This window comes from Dunckerocampus dactyliophorus, chromosome 12, assembly GCF_027744805.1.
Source record: "Dunckerocampus dactyliophorus isolate RoL2022-P2 chromosome 12, RoL_Ddac_1.1, whole genome shotgun sequence".
Classification (NCBI taxonomy): Eukaryota; Metazoa; Chordata; class Actinopteri; order Syngnathiformes; family Syngnathidae; genus Dunckerocampus; species Dunckerocampus dactyliophorus.
Genome location: NC_072830.1, coordinates 751,931 through 773,749, shown reverse-complemented (window position 1 = coordinate 773,749; position 21,819 = coordinate 751,931). Strand labels below are relative to the sequence as shown.

General features: G+C 41.9%; 1 protein-coding gene across 16 annotated transcripts in view; it reads left to right on the top strand.

The window, feature by feature from the left end:
* The window catches only part of frya (furry homolog a (Drosophila)), an 82,115-nt gene that overhangs the window by 6,082 nt on the left and 54,214 nt on the right, over nt 1-21,819 (top strand). For 5 of the 16 annotated variants that reach the window (XM_054793159.1, XM_054793157.1, XM_054793169.1 and 2 more), the window contains exon 1: nt 8,390-8,690. The exons of 3 other annotated variants lie outside the window; for them this stretch is intronic. In XM_054793159.1, coding sequence (XP_054649134.1) covers nt 8,492-8,690 — 199 coding nt within the window. In that variant the 5' untranslated portion in view covers nt 8,390-8,491. Of the gene's footprint in view, nt 1-8,385; nt 8,691-16,627; nt 17,037-17,389; nt 17,773-21,107; nt 21,598-21,819 lie in introns of those variants that run through there. 8 more of the 16 variants (XM_054793173.1, XM_054793170.1, XM_054793172.1 and 5 more) reach the window with 7 other exon arrangements.

Genomic DNA, 21,819 nt, shown 5'->3' with positions numbered 1-21,819 from the left:
TGATACGTATGATGAGAATAAAGTGGTGATACGTATGATGAGAATAAAGTGATACGTATGATGAGAATAAAGTGGTGATACGTATGATGAGAATAAAGTGGTGATACGTATGATGAGAATAAAGTGATACATATGATGAGGATAAAGTGGTGATACGTATGATGAGGATAAAGTGGTGATACGTATGATGAGAACAAAGTGGTGATACATATGATGAGGATAAAGTGGTGATACGTATGATGAGAATAAAGTGGTGATACGTATGATGAGAATAAAGTGGTGATACGTATGATGAGAATAAAGTGGTGATACGTATGATGAGAATAAAGTGATACGTATGATGAGAATAAAGTGGTGATACGTATGATGAGAATAAAGTGGTGATACGTATGATGAGAATAAAGTGATACATATGATGAGGATAAAGTGGTGATACGTATGATGAGAATAAAGTGATACGTATGATGAGGATAAAGTGGTGATACGTATGATGAGAATAAGTGGTGATATTAGTGTAGGTGTGAAGGTGTCGTACGTGTGAGAGGTAAAATAGAGCGTAGGTCTTCAGGAAGGAAGGAAGGAAACGTTGCTCTTGCTTCAGGCAAGCTTTTATTTATCACGTGGCAGATTAGCACGGGTTAGCATCATCTCACTTACGCCTTCTTTACACCATGCCTGCAACATTAACTTAACAGTTTTTCTCTTAAATTTACGAAAATAAAGTCAAGTCTCGTAATCTCAAGATTACTTTAATACTCCGTGGTAACAGGCGTTGCCTGGGACGGCGACTTATGTGATCTTTGGCCTTGGGCAAAGGTAATATTACGACTTTATTCCTGTAAATGTACGACTTTTTTCTCATAAATGTACAACTTTATTCTTGTAAATTTCCAAATTTTATTCTCGTAAATTTACAACATTTTGTCGTAAATTTACAGCTTTTTTGTTGTAAAAATTTCCAACTTTTTTTTTGTAAATGTACGACTTTTTTTTTCCTCATAAATCTACAAATTTCCTAATTTATTCTTGTAAATTTACGACTTTATTGTCATAAATTTTCAACTTTTTTCTCATAAACGTACGACTTTATTCTTGTAAATGTCCAACTTTGATTCTCCTAAATTTACGACTTTTATTGCTGAAATGTCAAGTGATTATATTTTCAATGTGTCCTTAAACGCCGTCGTAGATGATAGTTTTATGTATGTTATCCATTTTTTTATGACATAAATGAAGGTTCAGGCCAAGGAAACTATGAAGGCAATTCAAGACCACTTGGAATAACAATAACGGTCATTTCCTTGCTCCCACACATTTGTGTCTTGTTGGTGAAACACACCAGAAAAACAAGTAAAACAAGTTTGACTAAGTTTTAAATGAAAGAAAAACTAATCATGTAAGCGTCTGTGTAGGCTCTCAGTCGTACAGGAGTTGTCCATCGAGGGAAAGGCTTCTTGAGACGTCATCTGTACTTCTGTGAAGAAGGTGTCGGACGTTTCACTCCACATCCGAAGAGCTTCGTCAGCAAACTAATAAGTGCTGGTAGCCTAGGCCTTAAATACAGTAAGAGTGGGCGGAATTGGTGTGCCAACACCCTCCTCCTATTGGTTCCTTACACTAAGCCTGGGCAGAGTAGTGGTCTAATCCTCCCCTGCTATTAGCACCTCCGATAAAAGGGAAGTGTTGCTCCCTGAGTTGGGTATGAACGACTCTAATACTGGCTCCTTAGCATCTATTGTTCTGGCTCAGCCCTGGCTCCACCTCATTTGCAAGACTAAATACCAACTAGTGCTGAGGGAAGGAAAAAGAAGACACAACATGTCCAGAGAGCGCTCTCAACCTGTGGGTACCCGCGGTGGGCTTTTAACAAATGTCAAAAGAAGAGAGTAGGGCAAGAAACCCAAAAACCCACTGAAGCAAAAAGGAGAGGAGTGGTAGTCCCTTATATAGCGGGGGTCTCCGAAAAACTCCAGAGGATCTTATGGCAACACAAAATTCCTACCTATTTCAAACCAGTAAATACCCTGAGACAAAAATGAGTGCATCCTAAAGACAAGGCTCCAAACCAAAAACAGAGCAGTGTGGTCTATTCCATCCACTGTAAAGATGAGGAATGCAAAGAGCACTACATTGGGGAAACTAAGCAAATGCTCCAAAAAAGGCTTTATCAACACTGCAGGGACAATTCTAGTGGGCCTCAATCAGCAGTACATCTACACCTTAAAGCAACCAATCACTCTATTCAGGACAGTGAGGTAAAGATTTTGGCCAAAGAAAACAGATGGTTTGAAAGAGGAGTAAAGGAAGCTATTTTTGTCAAACAACAGAACCCATCATTGAATCGGAATGGTGGTTTGAGGTTTAATTTGGACCCTGTGTTCAGCAGGTTACTGAGACCAAAACCCACAGCTCTTAGTCTTGCAAATGAGGTGGAGCCAGGGCCGAGCCAGAACAATTAGATGCTCTAACGAGCCAGTATCAGAGTCGTTCATACCCAACTCAGGGAGCGACACTTCCCTTTTATCGGAGGTGCTAATAGCACGAGAGGATTAGACCACTACTCCGCCCAGGCTTAGTGTAAGGAACCAATAGGAGGAGGGTGTTGGCACACCAATTACGCCCACTCTTACTGTATTTAAGGCCTAGGCTACCAGCACTTATTAGTTCGCTGACAAAGCTCTTCGGATGAGGAGCGAAACGTCCGACACCTTCTAAGAAGGTGTCGAGCCTTTCCCTCGATAATCATGTAAGTGTGTATTTGTCTTTTTACGTGTGGAGAATAGTAGGCATATCGAGTACGTGAGCTAGTGTAACGGATGCCAGCCTGTGAGGCTGTGCAAGTGTACGTTGGTAAACCTCACTCCCTCTGCCTTAAGAGCTGCGCTGAACACACGGCCGACAGTTCGGGCTTTTAGCCGTGTGGTCAGCGCTCTTGCCTCCCACTATGAAGGTCCTCTGTTTGAGCCCCATTGCGGGCAATGTGAAACAGGGCGGGTTACACTAGGAAGCCAGCAAGTGAGCATACAGGTAGTTTATCAACGTACTGTAGTTTATTGCAGCTGACTGCATCTTTGTGGCATTTTGCATGATTTCTTCTTTGTTTACATGTGGATGCTGGCCATTCATTTCATCATATTTTCTTTGTCTTTGTGTTTTTTAAAAAAGACAAAAAGCCTGCAGTCATGGTCGTGATGATGATGTCCTTTAACAATAATGCCTGCATGTTTGCCAAGATCAACTATTGTTTGTCATTTTAAGAGTCAGCACAGACTTATGCAACCAAAACATCCAATATAACCAATTTCCCCCTAAAATGGAGGCCAATACCTGTCCAGTGGTGGTGCACAAGAACATAATCACCTCTCTGTAATTGGATCTGTGGTGCCCAAATCTTCCTCCCCTCCTTCATGGCTTGATAACAGGACGTGACAGGAGAGAACAGGTGTAGCTTGCAGGCCAGTGTATGTTCTTTTGTATGAAGAATGAGGTGGCCCAGGACATATGGGGGTCACACGATGCTAGATTGCCAGTAAGTGGCATACGGAATGATAGCGCCAGTGTTTGTGCGCTTGTGTAATTCCAGAGTCCACAGCAGTCAACCTTCACAGGGAGGCTGCTGTCTATCAATTATTCATCGTGTGCAAATCTAAATGCGTCTCGCCATGGAAACGCTCCTCTGTGTTCCTTTCAGTGCTCCACTTCCGACCTTGTCGTCTCGCCAGCGTGCTGCTCGTCCTGCTCGTCCTGCTCCATTTTTAAACTATTTTACCGTATTTAGTGAAATAACTGTTATGTCTCGGTTATTGGGATTGTTTTATGGTTGTGTTTACTAGAGTTAAATACCATTAAACAACTTTAGCTTCAGGTTTGCAATGGAGAAAAGTTGGATCGACTTGCGTTCTTGCTGTCGTACATAAGGTGACCACTAGAGGACGCACTGTTGATGTAAATCAGGGGTCACCAACGTTTTTTCCTTGTGAGAGCTACTTTTACAAAATGAAAATGGCCAAGAGCTACTCATTTTTGTAACATTTATTTTCAGAGCTTATTTTAAACCCAAACAAAGCAAATATGCTTGTTTTACCAGAACATGAACAAAATGCTGGTGTCCACAACTCACATGTTGTATTACACAATGCATTTCTTTCTACTGTTCTTTCATTATTAACTGAAAACCTGAATGAAAAGCAGGCTTGCGGGCACCTCATGTGGTCGTGGGGGGCTACCTGGTGCCCACGGGCACCACATTGGTGACCCCTGATGTAAATTGATTGACGATGGCTTTGTTGTTTATTATCAGGCGGAAGAAAAAACATGAAATAACCTTTTACAAGGTTATTTCAACAACAAGGGAAAAGGAGCCGCATAGACCCCTGTTTATTGATGAGACTGAGGTGGAGAGGGTGAAAACCTTCAAGTTCCTTGGCACACACATCAGCGAGGACCTCACCTGGTCTCACAACACCCAACAAATTATGAAGAAGTCCCAAAGGAGACTGTACTTCCTGAGAAGACTGAGGAAATTTGGCATGTCCACCACAATCCTGAGTTGCTTCTACAGATGCACTATGGAAAGTGTCCTTACCGCCTCCATCACTGTTTGGTACGGTAACTGTACAACACGTGATAGGAAGGCACTCCAGCGGGTGATCAAGACCTCACAGAACATTGTTTGGGCAGCCCTCCCCTCACTGCAAGACATTTATAAAACTAGAGTCCTACGAAGAACACACAACCTCATCAAGGACAGCACACATCCACAACACTCATTATTCACACTCCTACCGTCAGGCAGACGCTACAGGAGTTTGAAGTCCAGGACCACAAGGCTGGCAAACAGCTTTTACCCACAGGCCATCAGGCTTCTCAACGAAGCACTCACACACGCCGCACGCAACACACGCACACACTCATAGCACTTTATTTATTTATTTATTTATTTGTATTATTTACTTGTATTAATGTCTCTTCTGTTGTTGTTGCTTAATTTATTGGTATATATGTTTATGTGTTTATGTTTCTTATGTTCTTATTCTTTCATTTGTTTTCTTTCTTTTCTTGGGAGAATGAACAGAATAAGATTTTCATTGCATGGTATAACTGCTGTTTTACTATGCACATGACAATAAAACTCTCTTGAATAAAACTCTCTTTAGTGTTTTGTGGTGCTAAAGTGCTCCGAAACTGTCAAAACATGACACCTTTCAAAATAAAAAACAAATCCGAGAACTGTGACAAGTTGGACCTCCCATACCGTGGCTGTGTGCTTGTCATACACTTGTTGAACACTAGAGGGGGCACTACAGTCAGCAAAACAAAAAAATAGCTTTGCTACTTTCATAGTTGGTTTAAAACATTTCAACACAAATGAATGTGTTTTATGTACATGTATTCAAGATATTTCAGTATTTGTAAGATATTTTAGCTTGAGTGGACCTACCAACGCTGTTTGTAATATATTTTATGATGCTAGAGCCTATTTCCTTTTTTTTTTTTTTAGTTTTTGTCCAAGACAGGCGCCAATGTGTCATTCGGTTTGACGTTGTTTAAATTATTTTTACAGTATTTTATTTCCCATTCAAGAGAGGCGCCGTTGTTCCTGTTGGTGTGACTTGTGAAGGTTCTTGCCGTGTTTTAAATCAGATTTCTGATTGAGTGGTTTGTGGTTTTAGAATGTTCCAAGTGCTGTAATTTGTAAGACGATTAGAGCTTCAGCTCATGGGAAATGATGTTTATAGTCAGTGATGAAAGCAAGATGTGCTGCTGGGTGCTTACTTATGGTTCTTGTTTGACTGGGATGGATGTATCTCCCTTGACTAGAACTACTGTATGCAATGACACTTTGCTATTATGTCGCTCATACGCACATGTATTGTAATTCAGGTGGCTATTCAGCAGGTGTATATGTGCAAACAAGCATGCATGTTGTTTGTATTTGGCCAGAAACAGCAGTCATGGTGCCATGTTGCAGGTATTGAATTGTTGTACTCATGGATGACAACATGAGTACATTCTTCAGCCTCAGGAAGCATGAAAAGGAGCCTTAAGGCTGCTTGTTCCATGTTGTCACTGTGAAAACAAGAAAACGCCTTCACAACAAACACGCACACAGACTGTTTGTATTGCTGATGTAGGTCAGGCGAAGAAAAACTGGTTGATGTAAAAAAGGGAGGTGTGTGCAACCTGTGATGGCTGAAAAAGACGTAGAGTACGAGTACATACTGTATGTCAATGCTCTGCTACGGGCTCCACAGCTCACCTTCTCACCTTCTATTCTTATGTACTTTTGGTTCCAGGTGTGAATGTTCCACTATGGACGTGACGTCTGACCTTCTCCTTTATTTATTATTACGGTCACCCTTCGCACCATCACAGTTCAAAAATCACTCCCTCACTCTATTGCGATTTTTAAAAAATGAAATCATTCAGTCTGATCTTTCAATGCCCACAGAATATTGTGTTCTATGGTTATATAAACATGGACGCTACCTTTTTGTGTTCTTTGGTCATCAGCAGTAGAACATAGATAAGTTCCAGTAAAATATCAGTTTCTGACTAGAAAAGGGAGAAAAGCAGCTTTCTGTGAAAAGATCAAATATTTCAAGCATAACTTTCACTTAGACACAAATATGTTTTGCTTTTGTGACAGCTAAACAACTACTGTATCTGAACAACTACAGCAACATAAACAACACAAAAAGCCTTGTTTTACATCAAAATAGCAATTTACTGTGCACTCGTGTGCATGCGTTCAGTGTCCCTACAATGCGTAACTTCCTCCATGCTACAGTCCTCCACGCTCTCTCACTTCCTCCTTGCTGTCATGTGTGACTTTTCTGTTATCGAATGCACTTCTGCCACCTTGTGGCCATTTTTATGGCTTAAAACTGTGTCTTTTAGCGTCATCACCTCTTTTTGCCTCTCGTACAAAAAAACCTAAAAGACGTATAAATATGTTTTTGGGGTTGATAAAACCTTAAACACGTCTTTGGTGTTGAATGAGTTAATAAGTGATGGCTGTTCGGTGGTTGGCTGCGGCCTGTTGGGAGGCAAAGCAGATTGTACATCTGTACTTTTTTTGCCCAAACTAAGCTTTTTCAAGAATAAAAATTTCTAAATGCAGTAAATTCTAATTAGAGTGTAAGTCCACCATTCAACTTGTATTGTATTTGTATTTGTATTTGTACTTTATTTATCCCACATTGTGAGTGTAGTATCCTACATTGGTCACTAGGTGTCAGTAATTGTTGTGTGAGACAAGCACCAGACTTCATCACAGGAACAGCAGACTTGTATTGCAGGTTGAAATCATGCATCATAATAACAACACAGGTTAATGTTGCAGCCATCGCCCACAACAAGCTAAAACTAAACTCTGAACCCCCGACGTCACTTCCTGGCCCCACCGATTCTGCTCCCCTACAAGGTAAAGTGTCTTAAATGTCTCATTCTCTCTGCTGGTATATGGTAGGGTGGGTAATAGGAAGGTAAAGGTGACTTTGGGGGTGTTATTTCAGGTCTAAATGGCGCTAATAATGTTAAATAGCATCTTCATCAGATCATAAACAGGTTTTCTATGCCATAACTATGAAGGAATCCTACTTTGCGTAAATTGACTGGTGGGGTGTGGAACCGATTAAGCCGCTAAAGGAGGGGTTACTGGACGAGTATTAGTTTGACTTTCCTGGAGCACAACTAGGCTTCACCTCTGAATGTACTGATTGAGTCATTTAGTTAGTTCTTTATTTGGGCTTTTGCCTCTGATACTAGTGTTAGTGTTCTGTGGTACTAGTTGTATTCGTTGTATTAGTTTATTCTATTTCAATATTCATGTGTGTTTTTCCACTTAAAAAGCAGGGTGGTTTTGCCTTTTCCTCTTTTCTTTTTTAAGACACTTTTTATTTGTTTTATTTTACTTGAGATGTGTTTTCATTACTCTTTTTGAACTTTCCTGTAGGTTGTAATTAAAAAAAAAAATGTTTGTTTGTTTTGCAATTATTGCACTAGGTTTCAAGTTGTAAGCTATTTTTATTTAGTGAGTTTATTCATTCTTTTTATTCGTTGTTTGAAAAAGGCTATCTATTGTTTTCCCTTGAAACATGTGCAGCGTTTTCATTTCTTTTCTATGTACTTCTACTTGTGGATGTGGGACATCGTTCTTCCTGTGCTGATGTCAAGCTGAGTGATTAGAGTGGGCTTTGCGACGGAACACCAGCCGTGGGAGATGGTGGGTGTGAAGACAAATACAGGATATTTATTCAGGAATGCCTGGTGGGCACACACACTAGGCGGGGCTGTTGCTCTCTCCGTCGCCTTTTGGCCCCAAAAAGAGGAGGGGCTGTCCAAGTAATCCAATACCTGTCCAATTCATGCTTTGTATTTTTTGACTGTAACTGGCTCGACTGCCCTGACAAGTGGAGGGCTGGAAGACATGAGCAGACATAGCTAGAGGAGGAAGGCAGAAAAGGCTGTCACATCCTCACATGGGAGAATGATAGAAGTCACTCAGGGCTCGCCGCCTGGCAACATGACCTCATCACCCGAGGCCGAGACGGGGACGGACCGTCCAGAAGAACTGCTGAACCAGGTGGTCCTGAGGCGCATCGCCGGCTCGGACCCGTTCCCGCCTCGGGACTTTAGGGGCAAGTTTAGAAAGATGCGGCACAGGAAGAGGCCCACCATTTTTGAAAGTAGGTAGAGAAACGCCTCGCTTCTTTATTGCATTTGGCACGCTTGCTCGGGAACGAGGCGGCCTTTTATTTGAATAAGAAAGCGCCTGACATCGACTCTTTATTCATACAAAACTCTCGTCTGGCATGAAATGAGTGATGGTCTTCAGATGTGAGCAGCGAAGGGGCCTCTTGGGGTCCGAGCAGGGAGTTAAGAAAGTCCACAGATAGCCGATGAGAGCAGACACATAGCTGGCATTCCTCACCTTCATCAGCGCTTGATAATGCTCTTAATAAGTTCTTAATGTGTGCAGCTCTTTCCCCCTTTCCTCCGTCCTGCATGTACACAGCTAGGACAAATAAAAGCCTGCTTGAACAAATCAAATGTCAACGTGCTCATCATGTGGTACACCTTATAAACCAGCTGTGTGGGAAATGGGTAGTATCACTGGTATCACGAACCACATTGCAATTACTTTTACTCATGTTGGTATTAGCTCTTTATTTTTATTGGGTTTGGTTCTATTTTCTCGCTGGTCTCACTATAAAAGATAACCAAAATGTGTTTTTTTTTAATCGGAAACCTGAAACCCTGCTTTCTGAGCAAACTGTCAACACGTTGTGTCCCAATAATCTGCACAATTTACGCTTGACAGCGTTAGAAACACACAGTGTTGTGCCGTAAATGCAGCATTGAAGTCTGATTTAACAACAGAAGTTGTGTCTGGTGTCTTCTTTGAACTTTTAATGGCATTCATGCCAATGTCTGTGGATAAGTATTTCAAGCGCATGAAGAGGTAGATAAAGCTGCTGCATATTGCCACAGCTGTTAATTGCAATGGTTTTTGACCTGGTGCTAGTTAGTCTCTCTGGCAGTGGTTTGTTTTTATAGACCATGCGCCTGGCAACTACGTAAAACAGACTCATCCTTTGGAACAACTTGTACATTTGGAGAAGTTTAGCTTGAAGTGGATGCTTTCTATTAGGGGCAAGTGGTGGTGTTGCCCCACCTGATCCTACAGCTGTTGCTGTAATGAAATCTGCTTGTTACTGAATGCATTTTTGTGGTCTGGAATCTTTATCGTGTTCTTTTACTGTACAGTAGACCCCCAGGAGTTATGTTCCACACCTACCAGCGACCTGATAGACCTAATCTAACCCTCTAACCCTAACCCTGTAACCATGTAACCTTCTAACCCGCTAACCCATTAACCCTGTAACCCTAACCCTCTAACCCTAACCCTGTAACCCTCTAACCCTCTAACTCTCTAACCCTAACCCTCTAATCCTGTAAGCCGCTAACCCAATAATAATTTAAAATAATAATAATGATTGATTCGATTTATGTAGCACCTTTCAAGGTACCCAAAGCGCTTCACAGTGAACCCATTGGTAATTATTCATTCAGTCACACACTGGTGGTGGTAAACTACATCTGTAGCCACAGCAGGGGTATACTGATGGAAACGTGGCTGAAAGGAAGATTTCATCAAAGCTAACAAGCACATTAGCTGTTCTCTGAAAGTATCTCTTTGTTGTGTTCCATCTGACTGTGCTTTGGACCAGCTCGTGAAGTGACATGTGTATCTCATGCAGGCCAGGTCGTGTTACATCACACCCTTTAGACGTACCGTAGACCATCCAGGCAGAGAAGACAAAATGTTAGTTTAGTCAAAGCCTGCCTGAGGGCAGCGATGGCTCCTCCATCATAAAAGTACATTATGTAATGAAGCACAAGTGTTTGGATGGAGATTATATGCTGAGAGCCAGCAGAGGATGGATGATGTCATCAATGATGGCACTTTCAGGCAAGCAAGGCAACTGGAACATTTCACATCAAGAGACTACGCTGAGACTATTTCTTAAAAATGCCCCAATTGACTTCATCATAAATGGCGCACCCACAAACCCCATAAATATTTCCAATATTTCTGATGAATGACATCCTGTAGGTGCTGCAGTATAATCACACCCACCTCATGGTGCAGTGGTGCAATGGGCCACACCTTTCCTCATTTCCACAAGCTTTTAATGAGGCTATGAATCCGAATTTCCATACTTGAATATGTGGCAGAAGAAGTGATATGATGAGAAGACCACACCCACGTTACACTTTGATTCTTTAAAAACACAGAATTACACAAGTGGAGAAAAAACAGCCTTTCCTTCAGGCAAATATGTCGAATTGACTTGAAAATACATTGGGGGACTTTCTTGAAGCATTTGTTTACCAACCCATATTTGCTGCAAGTGAGAAGATATTACTGGTGGGATGTGCTGCTGCATGACAGCTTAGTGTTACAGCAGGAGTTGAAGCCACTGACTGTATAAACCATGGACTGTACGTATAAACCATTGACTTTACGTATAAACCATTGACTGTATTCATAAACCATTGACTGTATGTATAAACCATTGACTGTACGTATAAACCATTGACTGTACGTATAAACCATTGACTGTACTCATAAACCATTGACTGTATGTATAAACCATTGACTGTACGTATAAACCATTGACTTTACGTATAAACCATTGACTGTACTCATAAACCATGGACTGTACGTATAAACCATTGACTGTACTCATAAACCATTGACTGTATGTATAAACCATTGACTGTACGTATAAACCATTGACTTTACGTATAAACCATTGACTGTACTCATAAACCATTGACTGTATGTATAAACCATTGACTGTACGTATAAACCATTGACTGTATGTATAAACCATTGACTGTACGTACAGTATAAACCATTGACTGTATGTATAAACCATTGACTGTATGTATAAACCATTGACTGTACGTACAGTATAAACCATTGACTGTATGTATAAACCATTGACTGTATGTATAAACCATTGACTGTACGTACAGTATAAACCATTGACTGTATGTATAAACCATTGACTGTATGTATAAACCATTGACTGTACGTACAGTATAAACCATTGACTGTATGTATAAACCATTGACTGTATGTATAAACCATTGACTGTACGTACAGTATAAACCATTGACTGTATATATAAACCATTGACTGTACGTATAAATCATTGACTGTATGTATAAACCATTGACTGTATGTATAAACCATTGACTGTACGTACAGTATAAACCATTGACTGTATGTATAAACCATTGACTGTACGTATAAACCATTGACTGTACGTATAAATCATTGACTGTATGTATAAACCATTGACTGTATGTATAAACCATTGACTGTACTCATAAACCATTGACTGTACTCATAAACCATTGACTGTATGTATAAACCATTGACTGTACGTATAAACCATTGACTGTATGTATAAACCATTGACTGTATGTATGAACCATTGACTGTACTCATAAACCATTGACTGTATGTATAAACCATTGACTGTATGTATAAACCATTGACTGTATGTATGAACCATTGACTGTACTCATAAACCATTGACTGTATGTATAAACCATTGACTGTATGTATAAACCATTGACTGTACGTATAAGCCATTGACTGTATGTATGAACCATTGACTGTACTCATAAACCATTGATTGTATGTATAAACCATTGACTGTACTCATAAACCATTGACTGTACTCATAAACCATTGACTGTATGTATAAACCATTGACTGTACTCATAAACCATTGACTGTACTCATAAACCATTGACTGTATGTATAAACCATTGACTGTACTCATAAACCATTGACTGTACTCATAAACCATTGACTGTATGTATAAACCATTGACTGTATGCATAAACCATTGACTGTACGTATAAACCATTGACTGTATGCATAAACCATTGACTGTATGTGACATAACTGCTCACGCAAGGATTTCATGGCATCTGTCATCATGTGAGTACTTTATAGAAGCTTGGTTACTTACAAAGCTTAGTTGAAGTAGTCAAACCTCATGAAAATAATATGATAAAACCTCAACTGCATTGAAATATTTTTCAACACATTTTTGAAAGATTGTAATGATCAACTTACGAGATCGGACACAAGAAATGAAGTGACTCAGCATGTCCAGCAGGTGGAGCTGTGGGGAAAAACATGCTTGTTGTGTGTGCAGGTCCTTGTTGTTGTTGTTTTCTGAACAGCATACTTCCTGCGGTAGCTATTGTCTCATCCATGGATTGTAATAGCGGCTTGAATAGCTTTACACTCTTATTACCCCGCACAGCAGACAGCATGCAGTAAGAGTAAGTAAGTCATTTAAGATGTAAATAAAACTCCTTCTCGTGTGTGTCACAGTCCATGTGTTCCCTGGGGGACCCTAGTGGCGGGCGGACAGGAGGACAGGGAGGGAGGTCCGAGGTTCAGAGTTGATTTTTATCTTGTCGTGGGTTATGGCCCCAACAGTGACTCCTGTATTGATGTGGTAACTATGTTGTTATTATTGTGCCTGTTCATTTAAACCTGCAAGAAATGCCTTTTCTGGCGATCATGTCTGGTGTCTCACCGCCACTGATCTGTATTATATATCTGCCGCCATATTGCCACTCGCAAGAAACACTTCTCGGGCAAGCTTTTGCATTCGTGGTGAACTTATTTTATTAATTCGGATTGGACACAAATTTCGACTTAAGATGCCTGCATGTGCAGCTATTAACTGCACAAATCGCCAGTTCAAAGGCTGTGGACGAACATTTCACCTCTAAGTATGATTGAAATGTAGATTTATGATTAATCATTAAAGGGTTTTGCACTGTCCATCTCTCAGATATTTTCGATCGTGTAAAATTCCTCTGATTAAATGTATGTCCAGAATTGATACGTTTATGTAGCTCTATAATAGCTAAGAGGAAATGTACGTACTTTTTTGTTATATCATGATATATGTACAGTCAAACTTGTCTATAGCGGCCACCAGAGGGAGTCTGCAAAAGTGGCCGCTATAGACAGGTGGCCTCTATAGACAGGTTGGCGTCCAGTTTGAATGTTGACCAGTAGAGAAGAAAAAAGGGGGGGGGGGGAATAATAATAATGTTGACCAGTAGATGGCACTGCGGACTGCGGATAAAAGTTGTACAGCACTACTAGGCTTGTTATTATCATGGTTCATGGTTCATGGTTTTAATTCATCCTGAACATGCATGAGTCAAACAGTAGCACATCACATAGTACAATTCACAATTTTGCATGTCCAAAAAGGAGTAGGAACAAGCAAAGCTTATTTAATCCTACCCCTCATCAGTTTCACATCAGTTGCAATACATTTATTCTCCTCTTGTTCTTCCAAGTGTACTTTGTAGGTCTACATGACAATGTAGTGCAATCATAGCCAAGGTTTTTACTTACTAAAAGGAAGCTAGAGGCTTAGTAATAACTGATAGAATATATCCACCACCCACAGAACAAAGCTGTGCTTGTAATGTCTTATGCTTGTTTTTTATATTTTACTTTTTATACGGCAGAGTGTCATTACAGCTTTAGTTCATCAGGAAGTGACGGGAAGTGACGGTGGGCATGAGCTAGGCTCAGTGCTAGCTGTGAGTTTGGAGAGAGTTGGGAAGTGTGTTTATGTTGGCGTGGATGTAAAGTCCTGCAGTGTTCTCCGCTGTTAATAAAGCCATTAAAGTGCATCGGCGACGTGAGTCTCTCCTTCCCCACAACAAGCGGCATTACAGTATTGACCAGTGCACACCAGGAAATAAACGGTGTCATTTCTTACAGGCATTGGCTGGACAGCTATGTAGTGGGGCTTGTTTGACCTTTGCCTTGCGGGCAAGCAGGAAGGAGAGACGATGCTGAGAGATGTGTGTGTGTTCTGAGCTGCTGTCTGGTGGCCGCGTTCAATAAATAAAGTTGGCAGAAGCAACAGGAGAAGTTTCCTTCTTTGCTTCGGAGCTGAATAACACTGACAAGTTAACAGACTAGTAGCGAACGGAAAAGAAGACGGCTTTGTTTGTGTCGAATACAGAAGATGAGGACTTTGATGGATTTGTGGATGAGGATTGATGAAAAATAACGTGAGTACATTCTAAAATACTTCAATTAAGTACAACCGAACTCAGTTTTGCTCCCGCTGCCGCATGCATGCTAGCGTATGTTTTTTTTTATTGTAGCGTCGCTGGGAGCACGTCCTGTTCCCAGCCTACTTTGTGGTAATGTTTTGGTGCAAATGCTCTTAAAGTTACATGTTTGACCAGGAAATAGCAAGCTCAAAAGAAGACGGCTTTTTTATGTGGAACAACTGACAGTTTGTGTGGATCTTGTGAATGATTGTGACTGAGCTAGGACTCAGTAATTAAAGTCTACACACGGCGGCTTCATTGATTGAAATACCAAACTTTTTGTGCATGAAGCTTCTACTTGAGTTGGTAATTTGGCCGCTATATGCAGTCAGATATTGACCAAGGGAGACAAAATGGGTGGCCGCTGGCCGCGTTGGACAGGTGACTGCTATACACAGGGTCTATAACATGTAAATTTGCTGCGGGGGATTTTTCAGTGGCTGCTATAGGCAGGTGGCCGTTCTATAAAGGTGGCCACTAAGACAGGTTTGACTGTATTTCTTTAAGGGATGAAGGTTGCGTTACTTGAAGGAATGGGAGAATCTCAGTGCTTCCATGATGCTTACCAGGCATTGTATACAGTGCAGTTAGCAAGACAGTTTGCATACAATTGACCCGGCATGACCCTTCATTTGGATAAACAACCTTTTTTTTTTGCTGCTGAATGACTGACGTAAAAGGATTCATTCATATGATATGTTCTGGAAAATAATATTACTGAACATGCATACCGGTATGTTTGAGATTGCAAACAACGTATTGTCTTACCCAAAGCATATGGTTTTGTTTCAGTGTTGTTTTGTTCTGTGTGTGTGTGTGTTATTACACATTATGGTTATCACATATTATTCCTGTGGTTTTTGTTCAAATATATTTCTATATCAGAAAAGAGCTTATTTCTATTTCATAACACAAACTAAAATAATCATCAAAATGTGAAATGATGTTAAAACTTGTCTCTTTTATGATTCATATTTTGTACAGACGAGAGCATAGTGAATTGTATGAAAGAAAGAATAAAAAGGAAAGGATCATGACCATGGATTTTAGTGGAAAAAAGGGATGGGATATGCAGTTCAAATGAAAATCTCTTTCTAGAGGAGTAAAACTATCATTGCTGTAGGGGAGTGCTGAGCCAGGATGCACAGTAGAATTTTGTCCCAAAGGCAATGAGAATTGGAAGGGAAAAAGTACATTTAATATAACCAAAAGATAGAGAATAACGTATCAAATGGTTTTTAAGGGACGAAGGTTGCGTTACTTGAAGGAATGGGAGAATCTCCCTGCTTTTTAATGTAAAATATAGATATTCTGCGAGCCTCTTCATCTGCTTTGTACACTATGTACGCTGTGCCAATGTAGTCGAGATGTGAGTGGTAAGATGGCATCTCTTTGGCTTCAGCGGCTTGCACTCCGTCGTGCGATGTGCTCACCGCACAACTACTGACACCTAGTGGCCAATGTAGAATCCTACATTCACAATTCGAATGCTTCTTCTGTTTTCTATTTGCATTTTAGCCCATTCATGCTTGAAAATGCTTAATTTAGGGCAAGAATAAGTACAATTTGCTTAAATGTGTAGTTTTTGGTACTAAAAAATATTGCTATAAAATAGTCATTGTTGTACGAAACAGTGTTTATTGAGCCAAAGGTGAAATTAAAATGGGCAGCTCACCTTTTGCAGGATTTCCTTCAGTATTCCAGAAAAAAAATAGCATTTGGACGACAATTAAAGCAGCAAAAGTAGTTAAAAGTCAAGTTTGTGTCAAACAACCATGAAAGGGCTAAAAGCCGACAGTCCGATCCCCTAAGCACCCGTAATCCTGGCTGCTGCTGATCATTTTAATGTCATCTTCCCAGATGTCCCCTGCTTACGTGCTGCACTTCCTGCTTTCTGAGAAGTGCTTGGCTGCACCGAGAGATGCCAGCACTCTCATGACCATCATCACCAGCATGATCATCAGGCACTGCACGCAGACAAACAGCAGTTATTATTAACTGTGCTCGGCTAAGAGGATTGCTCCCTGCGCTCTCAGCCTCCACACGCAGTTATTTAAAGGGATCTCACACTCCCGCCCACTGCCCACCTCTAGCTTGAGAGATGCTGAGCGCAGAGCAGGCAGGGAGGAGGGCACAGAAGAGGGAAGGGGCCGGGAGCCAGCGAGAGGCCGCTATAGAGGACGGGGTTTCGTCCGAGTGTCGTCTCGGGCTGAGGGAATAGGTGACAGCCTTACTGATCCGAGGCGGGAAAAGTGGGAAGGAAGCTGGCGTCATGGCCAGCCAGCAGGACTCGGGCTTCTTTGAAATCAGCATCAAATCTCTGCTGAAGTCATGGAGCGGCTGTGAGTAGCACTTGTTTTTTCCTTCTTACGACGACTTGTTTGTCATCCAAGCTGTTCTTTGTCAGATGCAACTTGTGCTTGGCTGTCTCCTAGCAACAGCCACAGAGATGCGTCCTTCTCCTCCTCCAGGAAGTTGAGCGTCACACACATAGTCACTGCCATCTCGCATCCCTGTTTCATCACCATCGTCATGGTGCTCCTGCGTGATTCAGCACCCCACACCTGCTGCTGCACGGCTCTTTTTAACTGGAGTGCGCCAGTCACTCACACGGTCCAAATAGCTCTCAGTAAGCGTGAGGACGCACTAATAGGATTAGTGGAGCTTCACCTGCTGGCTCCACTGCCTTCTTCATTGGGGCCACGCGGGGATGAGATCAGCTCCTGTCTTGTGTTTTTAAGACTTGGAAAGGAAAGTTACTGACGTGATGGGATATTGACTCTCCCATTCAGAGATCAACCGAAACTGAAATTGATTGGTGCCGCCTACCCCCACTCCTGTATTGTTGTCAATCGCCAATTACCCTCGACGTGGGTAAAAATGTCGACCGACAACAGAGACGACAAGACTGTGCGGGTGCCGCTACAGGCTAACGAGTTAGCTAACATTGGTGCTATCTGCGGCACACCCACGTCTGCGGTTTCAACATGTCAAGCCCGGTTCTGACTGTGAGGAATACACAGGACGTGATGAAGTATTTCCACATATTGCCACCGCTGGATGCCTCGATTGCAGCAAGTATGGGAGCCCATAGGCTGATACACAGCGCTTTCTTATTATCAGTTTTCATTATAGGGAAAAACCCAATCCCAATATTAACCAATATTATATTTTTATGCCAATATGGGACGATATTATTGGAGATCCCTCATTTTTTAAAGTAGATTTCTGATGTAAACCAAAAGATCATCAGTTTATTTACAATTCTTCCTCTTTGCCGGATACTAGATTAACTCAACATACGATGCCTTTGTGATGCTGTGCCGCTGATATCAATAGTAGCAGGATGCATGGTTTGCCATGAAGAAATGGTGTGAATGAGTGATTGGTAGTAGACATGGAGATGCAGCAAGCAGCATTCTCGTGCAGCTGCCTTTCAAACAGCTGGAAGGCTCGTCCGGCATCAGCCAATCAGAGAGGAGCACCGTCGTGCTGTCCATGTCGCTGTTATGAAATACAATAATGAACTCAAATCCATGGCTTTTTATTGCTATCGTCTCAAAGAGCTACTCACTTGCTCATTTGTAGTAGAAATGATATCATTCCAATCCACAGGCCCGTAATGGAATGCACACTTTAATGGGATTTTGATTCCTTTTTCGTTTTACTATGGAACACTAGCAAGCAAGGCGCGTGACAACAAGGCTATTTTTTCTCTCCCCCTTTGACGTAAAAACGTTGTATCATAAACGAAGTGGCAGGGAGGTTCCTGCTCATTGCATAACGTGACGCACAAGCTTTTATTAGCCTCACCTTCTACTGCAGGAACAGTGTGCCTTTATTTTTAGAACTGTGTGTGTGTGTGTGTTTTCATCATGGACCCCCTACCACCATGCTGACCCTGGAAATTCTGGCACAGTTAATGAGGTCATTTGTGTCCAAATGTGGAGCGGCTGGTCACTGATGGCTGCTAAAGTGGGTGTTTATGCGCGCGTCTGCATGGACGCCTTCACTCAGCTGAGTCGCATGATTGTTGAGTTGTGGCAAAATAGCATTTTCAGTGTAGCGTTGCATCCAGTCAAGGGAAGCTCATTTCTTTCTTTGACTATTTAGCAGCAACCATCAGAGGGCACAATTGATTCCGGCCCAACTGGTTGGCTTCCTAAATGGGCTGCCTTTGCAAACTACCCTGGAACCTCAGTTAGCGTGTTTTTCACATAAAGGGATAATTGGGATTTTTTTCACTTGAAGTTGTATGACATCCCCATCAGCAGTGTAGTGCATCAACAGTGACTTACCCCCCCACTACTGTGCCTCATGAGTGGAGTTCTGGTGGGATTTTGGTGAGGAGGAACGTTGTTCCGGTTAGTTGCTGGTGTCACTTAAGTAAAGAGTTTGGCTTCTCAAAACAATATGTGTTCAAACGAGTAATACAGTACATTAGCATCACAAAACCGTTGCTAACAAAAAGTCAGTGGCACATGGTGGCCAATGGTGGGCGTGGCCATCCTTGGTCACGCTCCGGCCATCTTGACATTTCAGGTGTGAACTTATTGCCACCACCATGTGAGTCACGGTCTCGGCTTGGCCACCCGAGTGAAATATTTGTGTCTCCGCCCCTGCTCGCATGGGAAGTGCTGCTCTAGCCGCTGGTTGTTTATACTAGGGACCGTCAATAAATTACTATTGCATTAAAGACAGCTTGTTAAAAAAAAAAGTCATATATTGTGAATTACACCACAAATTGATCTATAAAATGATTAGTCCTACCCTAAAAGTATTTTTTCCAGTTTTATCTTTTATTGGATTAGGGACCTGACCCCAGAGGTTTGTTCCAAAAGCCAAACAATACTGTTGGTCATGCTGTGAAATAAAAAAAGTACATTCAGGAATACTTTGCTGGTATTATTTTTCATGCTTTGAAGAACTATTTTCATAACTGTATTCAATCCCACAAATTCATGTTTGGAACAAAAGCTTATTATTATGAAAAGAAAAAGGATCGGATTGGCAAGACTATAAAAAAAATCGTATTGGATCGGAAGCCAAAAAATGTGGATGGGGACACCCGCAGATGCAATTAATGTTGAACTGTTGCTGGAATTGTGGGGAAAAAAGCTGTCTTCTGTTTTGCTGTATGACATAAATAGTTCTGATTTTGAAGCAATTTTGAAAAGCGAATCCGTCTTGTTCAGTGGTTCCACTTTTTAGTGCTTTTTCGGCACAGTTTCCTGTTCAGTTCTCTGGCAAACACATGATTACGTTGCATGGCTTTGTATGAGGGCAGACAGTGTTTCCCCAGAACGGCTTCAGCACCATTCGACTGTGCAGCTTCCACTGTGCTTTTCTGTGCAATTTGTAACTAAATTCAATTTGTAACTAAAAACTAAAAACTAAAAACTGAGGAGACACAAAATGAAACACTCACCGTGTGGACTTTCATGGCACAGTTCCCCAGAAAATTGTCTTTGAGCTTGGATTGTACGACTTCAGGAGCCTTTGACGTCAGAGGTTCTACTGTACGTTGCGTTTTTTGTAGGGTTTTTTTTTTTACTAACTTCTACTAACATGAGAGCACATTGCTATGTTGGACGTCTGTGTGAGAGAGAGGAACACGTGAAATCCACTTTGGAGGCATTTTTCTCCAGAAAAGTTTCTTTGAACTTGGGTTGTTTGGCCATTTCAGGGGCATTAGACGTCAGAGGGTCTACTTAATAGTGCTTTTTTGTACTAAATGTTGTAGTAAATTCTCTGACAAGCACATTATGCTGCATGTTTTTGTGTGCAAGAAGGAGATCCTTGATAACTGGACTGAAGGCATATTTCTACAGAACTCAAATCAAACAACTCTAACGGCACTTGACAGCGGAGGTTGGACTGGATCGCGCTATTTTCTGTACTATTTCCTACTAACTTCCCAGGAGAACACATCACGTTGATGTTTATGTGTGAGAAAGTCACGTGCCTTTGACTTCAGAGATTCTACTGTTGATTGAAGGGGGGGGGGACACTTGTGAACTTGACTTCAGAGGCAGATTTTTCCAGAAAAATCTTCAGGGGACATTAGACTTCAGATGTTCCACTGAACGGTGCTGGTTTTGTTCAATTTCCTTTCTCGTTGGTACATTGTAGCGTGACAGAGGGAGACACTTGGTCGAGGCATGTAACTTTGGCTGTACGGCTCACATTGTTGTACATACCGTATATTGTTGTTGTACGAGAGAGGGGGACACTTGTTTTCCCCATTGTGTCAGGGGAGGGCTGCCATGCTGCGTTTGTTTTCTGCTTGGTGGTGATGTCATGCCCTGTGAGCCCCCTTGTTTGCCAGTCACATGTGTGATGAGTCTTTGTGCAGACTGGGACACAAGGGGCCCTTTAGCCTCGATTATTTGTGGATTTCATTGGAGCAAAACGTGTCTGATGTTGACTGGCATGCTGCAGGATGACACAAGTCACCAGTATAGTGTGCGCCCCGAGGTAATAATAGTCACACAGCTATGCCCCCGTAGCATCACCGGTCTGCTAAAAATTCCCTCTTGACCTTCACTCCTGGAAGGCACCACAGGCTCGTCACAAGGCAGAAGCAAGCCAGCGCGGACGGAAACTTTAGAGAAGGAGAGGAAGAGACGAGCGCTTGTGCGGTCTCTCGTCTGGTCACACTTGTTTAAGCAACACCCACCATCGGCTGGCTGGCTGGATTGTGCGCTCCATGGAAACTATGCCCCGGGAGGACACGGCCAGCTGACACATAAGACATGAACGTCCATGTGTTTCCTTAGGGACCCTTTTTTCCTCGGTTAAAAGGAGCTAGAACCCTGGGTACCCCCTCGGCCTTCTCTGTCATGGACGGGACGGCCGTGTGCTGGAGTAAGTCCAGCGTCATCAGCTTCATCAAGGGTCTGGGTAGGTGCTGAGAGGGGTGGCACATGCTAGGCATTCCTTGAAAGTCACCATGACATGCGTGTCCCGAGTAGACCCGAAGAACACCTCTTGTTGTTTACTTGCGTTGTTGTGTCTCTCTTAAAAGTGCACATTCATTTAACAGTGTGATAACTGTGCTCGAGCTGTTATAAGGCAACCCATGCTTTCTGGCTTTCATTTACGTGTTTTGCATGCTTTGTGCAA